We start from the raw sequence: 21,653 nt of genomic DNA on the forward strand, positions 1-21,653 counted from the left end.
GGGGGGGGGTTGCGAAGGGGTGTCAATGTGGTCACCAAAAACTATCATAAACCATATTTTCTGTTGATCATGGGGGTTCTGTGTGGGAAGTTTGGCCCAATTCTATCGTTGGTGGGTGTGGGGCGTAAGATTGCACATAACTGAATACGTGATGCCACACCACATATGTAGTTTTCTGTCACCACTTTAAAACCTGGGATATACTCTGTTTCTGTCCTTTTACAGGTGCCTTTCTTCTTGACTCAGTGAGGGGAAGAAGAATTTCCTTTCTAAATTCCTTTACTGCCTTGTACTGCTGCAGTTTCCCTTTTAAATTGGTTGGGGCTTTCTTGTGAGCTGTTAAACCTTTGTGCTTTATATCACAGGCTTGAAACACTCCGATAAGCAACTAAGTAACAAAGTTTATTTATAGCTTCTGGTTCCAATGCTTTATGGTTACATTTGTGTTTTGTTACAGCCTCGAGTCTTACATTCAGTATAATTCACTCAGTTAACTTTTCTTATGAAACCCTCACTGTCTCACATCAATGAATATGTTACTTTCTTCACATTCCCTTGGCTGAACTATATTCTGACTTAGAAAGCTCTTGGATTGTAGGTGAACAATAAATCCAAGCAACTACAACTCCCAAATGTCAAGGTCTATTCCCCCAAAATCAATCAGTGTTCACATTTGGGTGTATTGAGTATTCATGCTAAGTTTGGTCCAGATCCATCATTGTTTGAGTCCACAGTGATCTCTAGAGGTAGGTGAACTATAACTCCAGAACTCAAGGTCATTGCTCACCAAACCCTTTCAGTATTTTCTGTTGGTCATGAGAGTTCTGTGTGCCAAGTTTGATTCAACTCCATTGTTGGTGGAGTTCACAATGCTCTTTAATTGAGGTTAACTATAAATCCCAACAACTACAACTCCCAAATGACAAAATCAATCCCTCCCAACCCCACCAGCATTCAAATTTGGACATATCGGGAATTTGTTCCAAATTTGGTCCAGTGAATGAAAATACATCCTGCATGTTAGATATTATTTACATTACAATTCATAACAGTAGCAAAATTACAGCTATGAAGTAGCAACAAAAATAATATTATAGTTGGGGGTCTCCACAACATGAACTATATTAAGGGGTTGCAGCATTAGGAAGGTTAAGAACCATTGCCTTAATTGCTCCGTGAAATTACTGTTTCAACAGAGAATTTGATACCAGAGTCATGTATAACATGGAAATAATAGAGTTCTATTCCTACACCATAGAAAAGAACAACAGCAAACTTTTGTTCAAAACAAATAATATGCTCATGCAAAGTGAAACTACCAGATCCAAGTAATTAAGTAAATTAAAACATTTTGAACATTTTAGAGACAGTTTGGAACTGTTTTCCAAAAAGTATCCAGGGGTAATCTGTTTATTTTCTCAACAGCCTTGACTTTTCTTATGCTTTCCACTTTTCCAGCTGGTTTTAAAATATCCTGGTTTCTTTCTTGTCCTCCCACTTTCTCTTTTTTTCTTCATTTTTTTTCAGTTGCTGCAAACTGATTTCAAAGTGAAAAAAATAGTACACACATATATAAACAGGAGACCAGTGGGATGGGTCTTTTACTTTTATGTAAATGGCATAAACATTAGACCTGTTTAGTCATTCTGTGAGTCACTGGATTACCTCCCTCCCTTTTGTCCTGCCTGAACAAAGTCCACAAGGCATTCAGTCTGACAGGAGACCTTTTGTGTCCAGTGTGCCCCTGCTTTAAACTGTTGCTGGATTTCTCTCTTCTTTCTCCCTCCCCACCCAAAATACTCACACTCACATCTGGCTAGCTGTGACTGTTTCTCTTTTTCTTCCTTTCCTGTTCAAGCAAGGAGAAGAATTGGACAGAAGGGCTACCATTGACCTCCAATAATAAAATCAGCAGACTGCAGAAAAGCCAGAATTCTGAATATCTGTTGTTTGGGAGCTTGTTTGGCTTTTGGAGTTGGGAGATTTCCAGAACACACTGTCAGTGGATCGGTTGGTAGAGCCAAAGAAGACCAAAGCATGCAGGCTGCTGATGTGCATACGCGTTTGCTTGCATCTAGCACCAGGTTTATTGCTGATGTGCTGGCCTCTTTCCTGCCTAACAACCGGGAAATGGAAGATCCAAACAGAAGGGAGAGTGCATCTTCAGAGGGCAGCTCCTCTCCAGAGGAAACCAGGGGCCGGCAAATCTATTTGTCACACTCTGGTATGAGATCGGAAGAAAAGCGACTCAGGACCTTCCGGCACTGGTCAGAGCAGGTACCTGTCTCTCCATCCGACTTGTCTGCAGCTGGGTTTTTCTTCATTGGGCCTGGTGACCACGTGGAGTGTTTCTGCTGTGGAGGAGTGCTTTACGACTGGACTGCTGAAGACGACCCCATGGTGGAGCATGAGAAGTTCTTCCCAAGCTGTCCCTTCATCCAGGGCAGGGATTTCGGCAACCAGCCCCTGCCTCGGGCTGGAGAAATCCCGGACTGTGTGGATGGCCAGTTCCTTGGCATGCTGCAAAGTTTGAACATGGAAGAAGCTGCCGGAGACAGCCAACCGGAATATCCAGATCTGGAAATGGAAAGGGATCGCCTGAGGACATATCACTGCTGGCCACCCTACGCTCACGTGTCTCCAGAGGAGCTGGTGGGAGCAGGCTTTTTCTACACAGGTATGCACAAATACCAGCACTGTCCTGCTAGGTCTTACCCAAAGTCCAGGTAGTACAGTATTCTGGTCCCAGCAGGTCTTTTTCAGGGAACTCGAAAATAATATTGCAAAACCAATTACTTTACTTGTTTATTAATGTTGAATGTGCATTGAAAGTACTTCTGTTTGTGAAGGCTCCATTTCAGTCATCATGTTCAGAATGGTTTGACTTTGAAAGAGGAGGTCTAGGAAGAATATTTTATTTCAACAGGCATTTAGCAATTAGCTTGTTGGTGCAGAAGTGCTTTTTAATAATATAAGATATTGCACACACATATAATATTGATAACAATATTATAATGTAGTACAATATAATACTACTAATAATACAATATCATAATTATATATTTTATTACATGTAATATTAGTAATAATATTACAGTATAATGGTATAGTACAATATAGTAATATATAATACTAATATTGTGCTGTGCTAATAATATATTGTATACACATATAATATTGATAATATAATGTAATCTATGCAAATAAAAAATGTAATGTTCATTTGTGGGATTAACATAACTTAAAAACCACTGGGCAAATTGACACCAAATGTGGACACAATATACCTCTCAGCCCAATGAGTGACCATAACTCATATAAACACTGAAAAACACAGCGGAAGGGACTTAAAAAGCAACAAAAAAAGAAATAAATGCTACAGCGCATGCGCAAAATGGCTCCCTTGGCAAAAAAACCCCCCACACAATAGCATATCCACACTCTCTTCCGGACTACAGCTCCCAGCATCTCCTAGACCAGGCCCCTTAGGAGAGGAGGATGATCCAAATGCACTGCTTCCAAGATGCAAGCTTGCTTCTCCTTGGATTTCTTTGAGAGCATCTCAATCCCTGCATATTTCCAATTTCCTATTCCTGGACTGCAACTCCCACCAATCTTCCAGATAAATAGATAGATTAGATAGAGATTGGTAGGTAGATAGGTAGATAGATGGATCAGGAGGGCTGTTGGGAGTTGCAGTCCAAGAATAGGTAAAGAAGGAAAAAAGAGGAAGGGAAAGAAAGGGAGGAAGAAAGGGAAAAGGAAGGGAAGGAAGGAATGAGAGAAAGAAAGAAAAAAGGGAAGGGAGGAAAAAAGGGAAGAGGGTGAGAGGGAAGGAGAGAAAGAAAAGAGAAAGAGAGAGGGAAGGTCAGACATAGCAATGTGTAGTGGGTACAGCTAGTAGAATATAATATTGATATTATAATGTAACATTACAAATCAGCCATAGCAGAGCACCTGACAAACCACCTGGACACAGCATTTTGTTTGAGAACACCGAAATGCTGGACCACTCTCACAACCACCATGTCAGACTACACAGAGAAGCCATTGAAATCCACAAGCATGTGGACAATTTCAACAGAAAGGAAGAAACCATGAAAATGAACAAAATCTGGCTACCAGTATTAAAAAACTCTAAAATTGCGACAGCACAACAACAGAGAGGAAACAAACAAGGACATCTAATCACTTCTCAACAAAAGTTTGCTCCAGGCACTGTCAGGCCATTATATGCTAATCAAGGTGATCAGTTGAAACATTCACACCTAGCTCCAGCAGACAAGAGTCCTTTGTCCCACCCTGGTCATTCCACAGACATATAAACCCTTTTTCCTAGCTCCAACAGACCTCACTGCCTCTGAGGATGCTTGCCATAGATCAGGGGTTCTCAAACTAAGGCCTGAGGACCGGATATGGCCCTCCAAGGTCATTTACCCGGCCCTCGCTCAGGGTCAACCTAAGTCTGAAACGACTTGAAAGCACACAACAACAACAACAACAACAACAACAATCTTACCTCATCAGCCAAAAGCAGGCCCACACTTCCCACTGAAATACTAATAAATTTATATTTGTTAAAATTGTTCTTCATTTTAATTATTGTATTTTTAAGTGTTTTTGCACTGCAAATTAGATATGTGCAGTGTGCATAGGAATTCATGCATTTTTTTCAAATTATAATCCGGCCCTCCAACAGTTTGAGGGACTGTGACCTGGCCCTCTGTTTAAAAAGTTTGTGGACCCCTGCCCTAGATGCAGGTGAAACGTCAGGAGAGAATGCCTCTAGACCATGGCCATATAGTCCGAAAAAACCTACAACAACCCATTACAAATAAGATTACAGTATAGTGGTATAGTATATTATAATACTATATAATACTAATATTGTGCTATGTTAATAATATAAAATTGTGTGTACATATAAAAGCTCAGAGTCCCCTTCGGGGTGAGAAAGGCAGGATATAAATGTTGCAAATAAATAAATAAAATAGTGTGTATATGCTGTACACCTATTCTTAATATGCTATTACACTGTTTGAAATTATGGTTTAGTATGACCACTTATTTTTAAAAACTTTTAAATGATCAGGTTGCTAGCCCCACTTTGTTTTTCAAAAGGTCGAAGTCTAGATCTTGTCCATTTATTTGTTCCTAGAATGGATGAGAATCTGTGGAGTTGGAATAGACCACAAGGGCCAACCAGTCCAGTGCCCCTGCCATGCAGAAACATACAGTCAAAACACTCCCAACAGATAACCCTCCAACTTCTGTTAAAAAATCTCCAGAGAAGGAAACATCACACTCCAAGTCAGCATATTTCACTGCTGAACAGCTCTTACTGTCAGAAAGTTCTTCCTAATGTTTAGGGGGTCGTCCCATCCCCCCTGTCGTGCCCCCCCCCCCCCCGCAATTTGAATCCATTGCTCCATTGTGTGCTAGTCAGGAGCAGCAGAAAACAAGTGTGCCCCCTCCTCAATGTGACATCCATTCAAATATTTAAACACACCTCTCATGTCCCCTCTCAAATCTCTTTTCTCCAACCTAAATATACACAGCACCTTAAGCTGGTCCTAAAAGATCTTAGCTTCCAAACCTTTGATCATTTTGGTTGCCCTTCTCTGGACACCTTCCAGCTTGTTTATAAATTAAGTTACCTAGAACTCACACAGTATTAGAGATAAGGTCTGACCAAAGCAGAATAGAGTGATGCTATTACTTTCCCCAATCTGGGCACTAAACTCCCCATTGATGCAGCCTAGAATCACACTGGCGTTTTTAGCTGCTGCTTCACACTGTTGACTCATGTTATAATGTGCACTCTGTCCACTTTGCAGTCCAAAAAACATATACAACCCTCTTATCAGATCCATGTTAGGAGCCCCCAGAAATAACAGAAGAGGAAATTGAGAAAGCTATAAGCAAAATGAATGTAGATAAGGCGCCGGGACCGGATGGGTTTACGGCAGGATTCTACAAGACGTTTAAACAACAGTTGATACCCATTTTCAAAGTTATAGCGAATGAAGCTTTGAAAAATCGAAAGGTACCAGACTCCTGGAAAGAGGCAGAAATAACTGTGATACATAAAGAAGGTTCACCGGAAAATGATATTAAAAATTATAGACCGATCTCCTTGTTGAATACGGATTATAAAATGTTCGCAAACATCATGGCCACAAGATTAAAATCTTTTTTAAGTAAATGGATTGGAGAAGAACAAACAGGTTTTCTCCCAAATAGACACATGAAAGAAAATGTATTAGATCTTTTGGAATATTATGAGACTAACCATCAGAAAGAATTTGCCCTTTTGTCAATAGACGCTGAGAAAGCATTTGATAATTTGAATTGGGATTTCTTCAAGATTCTGATACAAGAGTTGGACATGGGAGAGAAATTTAACAATGCAATTAATGCCATATATGAATTTCAAAAGGCTAAAGTGAAAGTGAATGGTCAAGTGACTCAAGAATTTGAGATTACAAAAGGCACGAGACAAGGTTGTCCACTCTCTCCATTGATTTTTGTTATGGCGGTGGAGATCCTGATGAAGAAGATCAGAGAAGATGAAAAGATTAAAGGAGCAAAAGTTGGAAAATTTGAATATAAAATACGAGCGTTTGCAGACGATTTAATAGGTACAATCGAAAATCCGGAGAAAAATCTACAAAGTTGGATAAATAAAATAGAAGACTTTGGAAAGGTGGCAGGTTTCAAGATGAACATGAAGAAAACTAAACTTTTATTTAAGAATGTGAATAAGGAGAAACAAATAAAGATCCAACAACAGATTGGAATAGAAGGTGTCAAGAAAATTAGATATCTAGGAGTTTGGATTACAGCTAGAAATGGACAACTCTTAAAGAATAATTATGAATCAGTCTGGAAGAAGGTTCAAAAGGACTTACAGAACTGGGACCGGTTGAAAATATCTCTTCTGGGAAGAATAGCCTTGATAAAAATGAATGTATTACCAAAACTCATGTTCCTGTTCCAGAATATACCGGTGATAAGAAGTCAAACTTTGTTTAAACAGTGGAAGAAAGACTTAATGAAATTTGTCTGGAAAGGAAAAAGACCAAGAATTAATTACACAAATTTAATAGATAAGAAAACAAGAGGAGGATTGGGCTTTCCCGATTTGAAGACATATCACGAGGCCTGTGCATTGTCCTGGATTAGGGATTGGATGACTTTAGATAAAGAAAAGTGCCTAAACCTAGAAGGCTATGATTTAAGAGTGGGATGGCACGCGTATGTATGGTATAATAGAGAGATGAAGGAGAAGAATTTTGGTAACCATTTTGTGCGAGCCTCCCTATTACGGACATGGATAAGATATAAAGCTCTTTTTTATAAAACAACACCATTATGGATTTCAGCAATGGAGGCACATCAAAGAAGATTACTAGGATGGAGGACCTGGCCAAGATATAAGGATATATTAGTGAAAGGGAAAGCGGAGATCAAAACATTTGAACAATTAAAGACTGTATATAGCAATATAACTTGGCTAAATTACCTACAAATTAAAGAATACCATAAACAAGATCGGAAAATAGGTTTTGATTGGAAGGAGAACACATGGGATAGAATATTAAATATACAGAAGAAAGCGGTTGCAATATTATATAATAAATTGCTCCAGTGGATGACAGAAACAGAACAGGTGAAAACCTCCATGATTAAATGGGCGGAAAATATAAGAAGACCCATCCACTTTGGGGAATGGGAAATGATGTGGAATAAAAAATTGATATATACATATGCTATGGACTTAAAGGAAAACTGGTATAAAATGTTTTATAGATGGTATTTGACTCCGAGTAGACTGAGTTATATGTACCAAAATGTATCAGATAAGTGTTGGAAATGTAAGGAGCAAGTAGGCACTTTTTACCACATGTGGTGGACATGTAAAGAAACAACAAAGTTTTGGTCTATTATTCATGAGGAGATGCAAAAAATATTAAAGAAAAGTTATAAGAAGAAGTCTGAATATTATCTTCTGGGATTTACAGACGTTGATCTTAAACTGGATGAGAACGAAGATAAACTATTTACTTATTGTACAACGGCGGCCAGGATGGTTTTTGCCAAAAAATGGAAGAATGGTGAAGTTCCGAGTATTGAAGAATGGTGGAAGAAAATCAAAGAAATAAGAGACATGGATGAACTAACTTTTTTGTTGAGAAGAAACAATGGAAAAGTTTTGAGGAGGACAGATTGGTCCCCTATATATGAGTATGAAAAGAAAGTTGAAAAAACAATGGGATGAGAATAGACATTAAGGTGAAGAAATGTATAGAAAAGATCCGGAGGTTGGAGTGGAAGTCATTTTAGAATAGTTGGATAGTTTTAATGTCTGTATTAGATGTTAGTTAGGTATTGTTGCTTTTTGTTCTTTTTTTTCTGTATGTGTATTTCTCCCTTTCCTACTGTTCTATCTTCTTGTTATTGTTCCCCCTCTTTCCTTGTGTGGATTTGTGAAAAATTTAATAAAAAATCATTTAAAAAAAAAAAAAAGGAGCCCCCAGTTGCGCAGTGGTTTAAACCCCTGTGCCAGCAGGACTGAAAACTGACAGGTTGCAGGTTCAAATCCGGGGAGAGGCAGATGAGCTCCCTCTATCAGCTCCATCTCCTCATGTGGGTACATGAGAGAAGTCTCCCACAAGGATGATAAAACATCAAATCATCTGGGCGTCCCCTGGGCAACGTCCTTGCAGAAACCCAATTCTCTCACACCAGAAGTGACTTGCAGTTTCTCAGGTCGCTCCTGACACGACAAAAAAAAAAAAAAGTTCCATGTTGTGTCCCACCACTTGGATTTCACAGGTGTGTCAATAGGAGGCCTGAAAAAAACAGCATGACAATCAGCTACAAGAGGATCGCTATCTGGGTATCTACTTCTGTCCCTCAATTCCAACAGGCTAAATGTTGAAAAGATGTCTCCTAAAAGTTATTTCAAAATACTAGTGTGGGTCGCGGAATTAGATTTTTGTCATTAGAATGAATAAAGGTGTTGGAGTAATGTTTCTCAATCCAGGCTCATATGAGTGTCGCTCTACTCCTGAGAGATGCTTGAAGCTTTACCGGCTGTTGCTAAGTAGCTACCTAAGGAGCTGCTGTGTATATCTTGTGTAGCCATGACTCTTTTGTTTCTATGGCTGTTGTCTAACCATGAGACCATTTGTCTGAATTTTTTTTCAGGCGATGGAGATTGGGTACGATGTTTCTACTGCGATGGTGCTTTGAGGAATTGGGAACGTGGCGATGATCCCTGGGTGGAACATGCCAGATGGTTTCCAAGGTAGATCATTCCTGTATATGTAATCCTCCACACACCCCTTCCACCCCCACCCTATACACTTTCTCTCTATTTGGGTATAGGTGAAAATGGAAAACAGAGTAGCATTTATGTGTCCCTAATGATGTTGATTTCCTAGCTTTATTTATTTATTTATTTATTTATTTACAGCTTTTATGTTCCGCCCTTCTCATCCCGCAGGGGACTCAGGGCGGATTACAGTGTACACATATATGGCAAACATTCAATGCCAATTTTTGACATACAAACATATACATATACAGAGGCTATTTAAATTTTTCTGGCCACCAGGGGACCTGTCGCTTTCATCGTCCATCTGTGACACTGATGAAGTACCTCCGCATTCCTCGCATGCTTCCCCGCTGGAGTGCTTCTTTATGGCCTCATAAATTAGTTAATTTAGCCTCCCCACACTTTAAGGTGGTGGTACCTTATTTTCCTACTTGACAGATGCAACTGTCTTTCGGGTTGCAAAGGTCGACAACAGGCTACACAATGGTTGGAAACCCACTCCAACCCGGGCTGGCTTCGAACTCATGATCTTATTGCAGCTGACACTCAGCCAGCTGCAACACAATCCCGGTGCAAATTAGGAAATAAAACTTTGGCAATATTCACTGAATGCTCATGACATGTGCACATTGCAGTCCATGTATAGAGAGGGTTTTTTTTTGTAGCTGCTTGTCTTGATTTCCCAAAATTTGAAGGAGATGGAAGAGGCTGAAGCCCATATCTAGTTTTGAGAGAGAGAGAGAAAGGTGGAAAGAAAGAGACAGATTAGTTAGGTTGGTAGTGTAGTGGTGTGGGCACTAGACAACAACCAGAGTCTGACTCAGCCGTGAATCCCAGTGGGTAATCTTAATCTTAGGCCAGGTATGTCCAATGTCCAATCCACCCCTGCTTGAAATGCTCATTTGTTGGACAAGGTGTATTTCCCCGTGCCATTATTTTTCCTTATTGCTTCTTTAGGTGTCAATTCTTGCTACAGTCCAGAGGGAGAGATTTCATAAACGGTATTCAAGACTCATACTTCAGTTCTCTGGTGAGTAAGTGTGTGCACATGTAAACATGTATATGCTATGTGTGTTTGAGTGTGCTTTCTCTTGCTATCTGGGAATCTTGCTATCTGGAAAGCTCCCTCTTGCTATCTGGAAATCCCATGAATTTCATAGGGTTTTCTTAGAGAAGGAATACCCAGAGATGGTTTTGCTGAATCCTTCCATTGAAATGGAGCCTACAGCAACAAGAACCTTGAACTGTATTTCTGTTCAGTAATATATGCCTTGTGTTGTTTGCAGGAAGGCAACTTGGATCCACCTAGACCAGAGCCCATAAGCCCTCAAGGTAGGCAATTATTTCTCTTTGACCTCTTGTTCATAGGAAAAGAAATTTCTTGGTGTTAATGCTTTGCATGGTCTACCCTTGAAGCCTTAGGCAAACATCTGATGCTGTTTGTACAGCTGTATAAGATGATATGGGGTCTAGGCACCTTGGAAGATTGCTTAGGTTACTTGCAGAGCTTCTGGAATCTATTTGTTGAACAACAGTTCCCAAAATCCCCATGCCCTCATAGCTATTGGTCATTCTGACAGGGCATTGTGGAAGTATGTCAGCAAGACCTCTGTAACCACATAACCCATACCCACAGTTTCACTTACTTAGGGGAAACACTGCAAATTTGCTAGGCCCTCCAGGTGATTCTATGGTGTACTCCCCCCTGAAATTGCCACAGAGTTGCTCAGAGCACATTCCTCTGGGAATCTTTAGGTCCTGTGATGCACCTCCATGATATGCTGGGACCAGAAGTGATGGGGATTACTGACATTTAGTCATATTCACAGTTTGATATAAGCATGATCTGGATGGGAACATATTCCCCAAGGCTATGAGGAGGTCTGATGTTACCTTTTTAATAGATCTGAAAAAGAATTATGTAAGATTGTTGGCTGATAAGAACATAGACTGCAGAAGCGGTACCTATTGATCTACTCACACTTGCATGTTAGGAGCCCCCGGTGGCTCAGTGGGTAAAATCCCTGAGCCGGCAGGACTGAAGAGCGGCAGGTTGCAGGTTCAAATCTGGGGAAAGGCAGATGAGCTCCCTCTATCAGCTCCAGCTCCTCATGCGGGGACATGAGAGAAGCCTCTCTCAAGGATGATAAAAACATCAAATCATCTGGGCGTCCCCTGGGCAACGTCCTTGCAGACGGCCAATTCTCTCACACCAGAAGCGACTTGCAGTTTTTCAAGTCGCTCCTGATACGTCAAAAAAAAACTTGCATGTTTTCGAACTGCTAGGTTGGCAGAAGCTGGGGCTAACAGCAGGAGCTCACCCCGCTCCCCAGATTCAAACCATCAACCTTTCGGTATGTTACACTAATATAAACCACTATTTATGTACGGAGAGTACATAAAGCTCACCCTGCTCCCCGGATTCAATTATTGTTTTATTTATTTCCAACATTTCTACCCCGTCTTTCTCCACCCCTGAGGGGGGACTCAGGGCAGCTTACAACGGCAACAATTTGATGCCAACATATACAGAATACATACACAATATATCACAACATCACACATTAAATAAAACCATTAAGACAAAATCCATTTTAAAATATTATTAACAACTATGTAGCCAAATCCAATCCAATTCAGCATCCCAAGACTGATCTTGCCTAACTGTATCCTTAGTCCATTTCTCCTCCATACTGATTAGGATATTGCTGATGTGTTGGTGGTGATAGTTGGCAGTTTTATACCACACCCATTCCCCAAAAGTGGCATGACCTGGAAACAAAATCCTTGTGGAAATGGCTTAGAAAGCTGGCTATATTTAGTTTGAAGAATCAAAGTTTGTATAGTGGTGGGACAGCCATGCATTTAAATGCCTGAAAGGATACACAAAGAAAATAAAGTAATCTTGCTTTCTTTGGCTTGAGAAACTAGGGAGCCTTTTATATCACACAGTTATAGCTGTATGATTCCAGACAGACTTCCATTATTCTCTTCTATTGAATCCTGAAATTTGCAGTTTATGGAAGGGCACAATGAATCCTTAGCCAGAGAGTTCTGCTAATTCCTCATCAAAGTATAAATCCCAGGATTCCATCCAATGCAGCCGTGGCAATTAAGGTGGAAACATATTGCTGTAGTAACATCATGTGAGTACACTCTCTGGCATGGACTAATGGATTCAAATTACAGGAAAGAAAATACAATATTCTACATATTCTACCTAACCATTAAGAAGAATGTATTGATTACAAGAGCTTGTAATATACTTCCTCAGTGCGTGATAAACCCTAAAATCATAGAATCATAGAGTTGGAAGAGACCTCATGGGCCATCCAGTCCAGCTCCCTGCCAAGAAGCAGGAAAATTGCATTCAAAGCACCCCTGACAGATGGCCATCCAGCCTCTGTTTAAAAGTTTCCAAAGAAGGAGCCTCCACCACACTCTGAGGCAGAGAGGTCCACTGCTGAACACCTCTCACAGTCAGGACGTTCTTCCTAATATTCAGATGGAATCTCCTTTCTTGTAGTTTGAAGCCATTGTTCCGTGTCCTAGTCTCCAGGGCAGCAGAAAACAAGTTCACTTCCTCCTTCCCCTTACATATTTATACATGGCTATCATATCTCCTCTCAGCCTTCTCTTCTTCAGGGTAAACATGCCCAGCTCTTTAAGCAGCTCCTCATAGGGCTTGTTCTCCAGACCCTTGATCATATTAGTTGCCCTCCTCTGGACACATTCCAGCTTGTCAATGTCTCTCTTGAATTGTGGTGCCCAGAATTGGACACAATATTCTTTGGAGGTCTTCAGATATGTTGGATGGCCAGCTAATGCCTTAGTTGCATATTCCTTTATTTATTTATTTATTTATTTATTTGCAGTATTTATATTCCGCCCTTCTCACTCCGCAGGGGACTCAGGGCAGATTACAATGTACACAACATATATGGCAAACATTTGATGCCAAAGACATAGAACACATATAGACAGACAGTCAGAGGCTATTTAATATTCCACTTTTCTGGCCGCCAGGAGAGCTATCGCTTTCATCGTCCATCTGTGACACTGATGAAGTACTTTCCATATTCCCCACATGCTTTGCTGGAGTGCTTTGGTGGAGTCTTTTTTATGGCCTCATAAATTAGTTAAACTAGCCTCCCCACACATAGGTGGTACCTAATTTTCCTACTTGACAGATGCAACTATCTTTCGTGTTGCAAAGGTCGACAACAAGCTACACAATTGGTCGGAAGCTCACTCTGACCCGGGCTGGCTTCGAACTCATGACCTTTTGGTCAGAAGTGATTTTAATGCAGCTGACACTCAGCCAGCTGCGCCACAATGCCGGTATTGTAGGGGTTGGACAAGAAGGCCTCTTCAGTCCTTTGCAGGTCTCTGACCCTTAGGAAACTAGATTATAATCCAGAAGCCATATCCTAATAGCTGCTGTCTTTCTCTCTTCATACAGAACCTATTCAAAGAGAACTAAATCCTTGTAGGAGAGAAGTAGAAACAGAGCGTTCAAACCAACCAGGTAAGAATAATGGAAGAGATCCATATAGGAACAGAACACTTGGTGGGGAAGAAGGAGTAAACTAATCCTTGGTTAAATAACATGAAATTTGTCAAATATTGGATGGAACCCAGATTTAAGATACATAAACTTGAACGTATATTACACTTCTGATTTATGCAATACTTTTCAGTGAGTTAAGATATTTTTTTCCCCTGGCTAGAAAGTGACATATGAACCAAAAGTGTGGTATACATTCAGGTAGATTCTGAATCTTACTACCATCCTTGTCTTATATAATTTCTGCAAATCAGCTGAGCTTTAAAAACCAGACATTTCCCTTCACCAAGTCTAAGAGGAAGCATGGCCCCATATGCTACATCAAAGAGCAAGATGATTGTTATCCTTACTTTAATATTGTTGAAGGCTTTCATAGCCGGAATCATTGGGTTGTTGTAGGTTTTTTCGGGCTATATGGCCATGGTCTAGAGGCATTCTCTCCTGACGTTTCGCCTGCATCTATGGAAAGCCTCACTACCTCTGAGGATGCTTGCCATAGATGCAGGCGAAATGTCAGGAGATAATGCCTCTAGACCATGGCCATATAGCCCAAAAAAAACCTACTACAACACACTTACTTTAATAGTTTGTTGTCCTACCATTTCTGTCCAAACAGCATGCTCAGCATTTTTGTAGACTTTTCTTTTACATATCCATAACAATATTCTAGGCCAGGAATAAACGTCAAGGTACTGGACTAAATCATAGAATCATAAAGTTGGAAGACTCCTTCTCTGGAATCTTTTAAGCAGGCTAGATGGCCATCTGTCAGGAGTGCTTTGAATGTGATTTTCCTGCTTCTTGGCAGGGGGTTGGACTGGATGGCCCACAAGGTCTCTTCCAACTCTACGATTCTATGAAGAGACCTCATGGGCCATCCAGTCCAAGAAGCAGGAAAGTCACATTCAAAGCACCCCTGACAGATGGCCATCCAGCCTCTTTTTAAAAGCCTCCAAAGAAGGAGCCCCCACCACAGTCTGAAGCAGAGAGTTCTACTGCTGAACAGCTCTCACAGTCAGGAAGTTTTTCCTAATTTATTTATTTGTCGTGTCAGGGCAACCAGTCAATTGTATTACATTTCTAGCAGAACAAAACAAGCAAACAGACAAAATACAGAATTTGTGAGTTTGGTAGTTGATTAAATGTCCTTTGACCAGTAGCTGGCCACTTGGAGTGCTTCTGGTGTTGCTGCAAGAAGGCCCTCCATTGTGCATGTGGCAGAGCTCAGGGTGCATTGCAGCAAGTGGTCAGTGGTTTGCTCTTCTCCGCACTCGCATGTCATGGATTCCACTTTGTAGCCCCATTTCTTGAGGTTGGCTTTGCATCTCATGGTGCCAGAGCGCAGTCTGTTCAGTGCCTTCCAAGTCACCCAGTCTTCTGTGTGCCCAGTAGGGAGTCTCTCATTTGGTATTAGCCATTGGTTGAGGTTCTGGGTTTGAGCCTGCCACTTTTGGACTCTCGCTTGCTGAGGTGTTCCAGCGAGTATCTCTGTAGATATTAGAAAACTATTTCTAGATTTAAGTCATTGACGTGCTGGCTGATACCCAAACAAGGGATGAACTGGAGATGTCTCTGCCTTGGTTCTTTCACTATTGGCTGCTACTTCCTGGCGGATGTCCAATGGTGCAATACCGGCTAAGCAGTGTAATTTCTCCAGTGGTGTAGGGTGCAGACACCCCGTGATAATCCTAATATTCGGGTGGATTTATTTATTTACTTCTTTATTTACCTAATTTATATCCCTTCTTTCTCTACCGCGAGGGGTACTCAAGATACAATATCCAACTAAAAACATGGTTTAAAGTTAAAAACATAATAAACATAATTAAAATACATTTCAAGGAATCACATCCTCCAGAGTCAGAGTCCAAGGTCATTCCATAGTCATATTGCACACTTTCCATATTAACATTTCTGCACTGCTCTATTTTTCAAAAGCTTGCTTCCAGAGACAGGTTTTGACTCTCCTTCTGAACACTAGGAGGGAGAGCGCTGCCCTGATATATTGCTAGGGAGGGAAATCCACAACCGAGGGGTCACCACTAAGTAGGCCCTGTCTCTCGTCCCCACCAGCCTCGCTTGCGAAAAAGGTGGGACCGAGAGCAGGACCTCCCCAGATGATCTGAATCTCCTTTTCTGTAGTTTGAAGCCATTGTTCCGCATCCTAGTCTCCAGAAAACAAGCTTGCTCCCTCCCTATTACTTCCCCTCACTTACATGGCCATCATGTCTATTCTCAGCCTTCTCTTCTGCAGGCTAAACATGCCCAGTATACTTATCTTACATGGTGATAAGGAGCAGAGTTGCTACTTTCCTTCTCACATTATGTCTCAACAAACTTTCCTCTGATCTTAGGGCAGAACTGTGGTTTTACTCAGCTTTCCCTGGCTCCCATCTCAACCTCTGCATATGGTAGAGATTTTGAGACGGACTGCAATCGGTTCCGTCACTGGAATCCACTTGCTGATCTTCTTTTCTTCCATCTAGTAGACTCCACCTTGAGCACAGAGGAGAAGCTGCGCCAGCTTCAAGAGGAACGCATGTGCAAGGTGTGCATGGACAAAGATGTGTCCATTGTGCTGGTGCCCTGTGGGCATTTAGTGGTCTGCTCTGAATGCGCCCCAAATCTGAGACGCTGCCCCATTTGCAGAGGTGCCATCCGGGACAGCATGAAGGCATTCCTTTCTTGATCTAAAAGGTGGGTATGGAGGAGACAATAAGACATTTATATGAACTCTGTGTATGTGTGTGGATGTTTATGTGTATATGTGTATGAGAGAGAAAGATAAAATGGAGATTTAAATGGAAAAATCAGCAAGACTTTGCAAATTGTGTGCTGCTTCTGAATTTGATCAAGAGCTTGTCCTGGCACAGTATTGCTCTTATGTCAAGACTGTCATTGCAACACATAGTACAAGGGTGAGAATCAATGTGAGACTCCAGATACTGTTGGATTATAGGTCCCAGCAGTCTGAGGCAGCACAATTGAGAAGAATGGTGGGAGCTGCAGTACATAGCATTTGGAGGGTTTCCTTATTCATGCCCTGATGTAGTGGATTTTTTGAAATCACATCAGAAGCAAATTGAGAAACTGCAAGTTGCTTCTGGTGTGAGAGAATTGGACATCTGCAGAGACGTTGCCCAGGGGATGCCCGGATGTGTTAACATCCTAATGTTTTTAATTAGAAGACACAAATGGCTTATGTTTTTATTACTTTTGTTATGGTTTTATACTATGTATTGATGTTTTAAATGTTTTATGATGTTCTTGGGCATCATATCATTGCCTCTGTAAATGGCCCTGAGTCATCTGAGGGCTGAGAAGGGCAGTATTTATTTATTTATTTTATTTACTACATTTTTATACCACTCTTCTCAACCCTCAGGGTGACTCAGAGTGGTTCCAAACAGCAAATACAATACTTAAAACATGATAAAAACAGTTGAGAACAATTTAAAAGAATAACAATTATAACAATCAATAAGCATCAAACATCTCATCTCGTCTCATAGTTAAAGTCAAGATCCAGTCTCATCATCCAATTGTTCCATATTTCTATATTAGTTACACTGCCTATTCAAATGCCTGCTCGAACAACCAGGTCTTCAATTTCCTCCAAAATGCTAAAAGGGAGGGGGCCGATCTAATTTCAGTAGGAAGGGCGTTCCACAGCCGAGGGGCCACCTCTGAGAAGGCCCTGTCTCTCGTCCCCACCAACTGTACTTGCGATGCAGGCGGGACCAAGAGCAGGGCCTCCCCAGACGATCTTAACGTCCCAGCAGTATACAAATCTATATATATAAATCTGTTAGGTTGGTTATACCGGACAGGTAAACTCTAAACCCCCCCAACGAAACTGCACCAAAATTGCCATGGCCCTAGGACAACCCACTCGGTACAAACTAATCCACTCACAATTACAAACAACACACTCACAAAATGGCAAAACAACTGAGCATGCGCACTGGAGCAAAGTCTCCAGCTCGCGCGCACACATGGCCGAACGGCCAATGCGCCCTCAGCACTTCCCTCGCCCCGCCCAGCACGAACATGTCGCCGCCCACACACACACAAACAACGCAACTTCCCCCCGCCCCCTTCCCTCCACCCCCTCCTTCATCTTACCCCTCCCACGCTGCCTCCAAGCCTCGCCGCGCCGCATCCCCACCGGAAAGACACGCCTCCTCCCTTCGCCCCACCCCTTCCCTCCCTGACTCACTCCTTCCCTCCTCCCTCCCTCCCTCCCCCTCCGGAAAGACACGCCGGTGGGGATGCGGCGCGGCGAGGCAGCGGCGCTTGGAGGCAGCGTGGGAGGGGTAAGATGAAGGAGGGGGTGGAGCGAAGGGAGGGGGCGTGTAACCAGAGAGGGAGGGAGGAGGGAAGGAATGAGTCACAGAGGGAAGGGGTGGGGTGAAGGGAGGGGGAGACTTTGAAGACACGCCCCTCCGTTCGCCCCACCCCTTCCCTCCCTGACTCACTCCTTCCTCCTTCCACCCCCTCCGGAAAGACCCGCCCCCTCCCTTCGCCCCACCCCTTCCCTCCGTGACCTTGAGTATGGGAGTTGTAGTTCACCGACATCCAACTTCGCCCCGCCCCCTTCTCGCCCACACATGCACCACGCTACTTCCCCCCTCCCCCTGCTAAGCCCACCCACACCGCTGCCAAGCCTCGCCCCTTTCTAACCCTGCCACCCTCTTCCCCCAGTCCAAGCCCCGCCACGCCGCTTCCTGCCCTGTCGAAACCATCTCTCCGCCCCCTCCTTCATCTTACCCTGCCCATGCTGCCTGCACTCCTCCTCCTCCCACCCCACTCTGCCGAAGCCCCACCCACACCCACCGACGCCCCGCCCCTGCACTCCTCCTCCTCCCACCCCCCTCCGCCGAAGCCCCGCCCACACCCACCGATGCCCCGCCCCTGCACTCCTCCTCCTCCCACCCCCCCTCCGCCCAAGCCCTGCCCACACCCACCGACGCCCCGCCCCTGCACTCCTCCTCCTCCCACCCCCCTCCACCCAAGCCCCGCCCACACCCACCGACGCCCCGCCCCTGCACTCCTCCTCCTCCCACCCCCCTCCACCCAAGCCCCGCCCACACCCACCGACGCCCCGCCCCTGCAGTCCTCCTCCTCCCACCCCCCTCCGCCCAAGCCCCGCCCACACCCACTGACGCCCGGCCCCTGCACTCCTCCTCCTCCCACCACCTCCGCCCAAGCCCCGCCCACACCCACCAACGCCCCGCCCCTGCACTCCTCCTCCCACCCCCTCCGCCCAAGCCCCGCCCACACCCACCGACGCCCCGCCCCTGCACTCCTCCTCCCACCCCCTCCGCCCAAGCCCCGCCCACACCCACCGACGCCCCGCCCCTGCACTCCTCCTCCCACCCCCTCCGCCCAAGCCCCGCCCACACCCACCGACGCCCCGCCCCTGCACTCCTCCTCCCACCCCCTCCGCCCAAGCCCCGCCCACACCCACCGACGCCCCGCCCCTGCACTCCTCCTCCACCCACCCCCCTCCGTTGTAGCTGCTGGGATTTATAGTTTACCTGTAATCAAAGCATTCTGAATTCCAGCAACGACGGAAATAAACCAAACGTGGCACACAGGACTCCCATGACCCAACAGAAAGCACGAGAAGGGTTGGGTAAGCCCTACTCAAAATTCAAACTGCCAAAACCATCCCTCCTCCATCTTACCCTGCCCACGCCACCTCCAAGCCCCGCCCCCTTCAAACTGCAAAAACCATCCCTCCTCCATCTTACCCTGCCCACGCCACCTCCAAGCCCCGCCCCCTTCAAACTGCAAAAACCATCCCCTGCACTCCTCCTCCCACCCCCTCCGCCCAAGCCCCGCCCACACCCACCGACGCCCCGCCCCTGCACTCCTCCTCCACCCACCCCCCTCCGTTGTAGCTGCTGGGATTTATAGTTTACCTGTAATCAAAGCATTCTGAATTCCAGCAACGATGGAAAAAAACCAAACGAGGCACACAGGACTCCCATGACCCAACAGAAAGCACGAGAAGGGTTGGGTAAGCATTGGGAAGGAAGAAAGGAAGGAGGGAAGGCAGGAAAGAAAGAGGTATCGAAGGAAGGAAAAAGAGAAAGTAGAAAGGAAAGAAAAATAAAAGGAAGGAAAGGCAGGAAAGAGGTAAAGAAGGAAGAAGAAAAGAAAATAAAAAGTGAAAGAAGGAAGGAAACATGGAGGGAAGAAAGGAGGCAAAGGAAGAAAGGGGGAGGGAATGAAGGAAAGAGAGAAGGATGAAACCAAGGAGCGAAAGAAGGAAAAAAAGAAAGAAAGAGGTAGAGAAGGAAGAAAGGAGAGAAAGGGGGAGAAAAAGGGGGAAGGAATAGGTAGGTACCTCTCTTTCATAACACTCCAGATACCTACCTCTACTTTGAAAAGTTTTACTATAGGCCACAGCAACGCGTGGCAGGGCACAGCTAGTATAGTATATAAATAAATAAAAAACACCTTGTGGGAGACTTCTTTCATGTCTCCAGATGGGCAGTAGAAGCTAACAGACGGGAGTTCACCCTGTCTCGTGGATTCCAACAGCTGACCTTCAAGTCAGCAGTTCAGCCGGCACAAGGTTTAACCCATTATGCTACCATGGCTCCTGATGTAGTGGATGATCTCCTACAAGTTTTTGATTGAAGGAGAATTGAAATATCATTAAGTCTATAGTTTTCTTCAAATATTAAAATGCAAGAAATGGTTATATGTCAATGTGCAGTTTCAGAAATCTGCTGCCTATTCTCTGAGTTGGGCCGAAATTATTAGGAGAGTGGAGTTACTACACTCAAAGGAAAACTTTGAATTTTCTTGATCTTAAAAAGGTGGATTTGGGATGTAAGAGAGGAGACTGCAGGGAAAAGATGGCCGAGGAAAACTACTCTTGGTACAATGAGGATTTTTTTCTCTTCTTGCTAGTTTTCCTTCCTTTTGAGACTTCTGATCATGGAGATCTTCCCTGAGAAAATATAAAACTGAAGAAACTTCTGAATGGATGGGAACGATCTGAAATTATCCAGCAAAGTATCTGTATCCATGTCCTGGTAAATTCTCATAGCATCCATTCCAGCAATGTAAGAAGATCAAGGACAAAGAAGTTCTTTCTAGTCTGTGGACTGGACGCTTTTCGGGGAGACTTTTCATCTTCAAGATAAACGTCAAAAACTTCCTGCACTTTTCCTTCCCCGTGTGAGATCTTGGAGCAGATATTTTTATATAAAGATTATTTAGTAGCTTTGTGTTTGTATACTCTCTTAAAAACTTTGTTTGACTTGGCACACCTTTCCAGTCAATCAATCTTTGTTTTTGGAATATAAATATTTATTTTACCCTTTTGGCATAAACTTTATATAAATAAAATAAATAAATAAATACTTTAAATGTGCTCTCGTGATGTTCTTACCTAACTTCTGCATCAAACAACAGATTTGGTCTTTTTGTTTGTGACTATTTTCTTATAGAGAAACTTTAGTTTAAAATGCGATTCGCAGAATTCAAAACGATCTTCACAAATTAGAGAGATGATGGGCCAAAACTAACAAAATGAAGTTCAACAGGCACAAATGCAAGAGTATCTTTGGCAGAAAAAATGAAATGCAAAGATACAGAATGGAGGATGCCTGGCTTGAGAGCAGTCTGTGTGAAAAAGATCTTGGAGTATTTGTGGAGTCAACAGTGTCAACAATGTGATGTGGCGGCAAAAAAAGCCAATGGGATTTTGGCCTGCATCAATAG

The 21,653-nt window shown here is 43.3% G+C and overlaps 1 protein-coding gene across 1 annotated transcript; it reads left to right on the forward strand.

The window, feature by feature from the left end:
* The first annotated feature begins 1,695 nt into the window (after positions 1-1,695).
* BIRC7 (baculoviral IAP repeat containing 7) lies at positions 1,696-21,244 on the forward strand. The gene is made up of 7 exons (XM_060771481.2): positions 1,696-2,677; positions 9,214-9,313; positions 10,301-10,373; positions 10,630-10,675; positions 13,806-13,871; positions 16,397-16,607; positions 20,838-21,244. Exons 1-6 carry the CDS (start codon positions 2,038-2,040, stop codon positions 16,597-16,599), a joined length of 1,128 nt encoding a protein of 375 aa, XP_060627464.2. The 5' UTR covers positions 1,696-2,037; the 3' UTR covers positions 16,600-16,607; positions 20,838-21,244.
* Positions 21,245-21,653: the final 409 nt, after the last annotated feature.

The sequence above is a fragment of the Anolis sagrei genome, chromosome 4 (assembly GCF_037176765.1).
Source record: "Anolis sagrei isolate rAnoSag1 chromosome 4, rAnoSag1.mat, whole genome shotgun sequence".
Lineage (NCBI taxonomy): Eukaryota > Metazoa > Chordata > Lepidosauria > Squamata > Dactyloidae > Anolis > Anolis sagrei.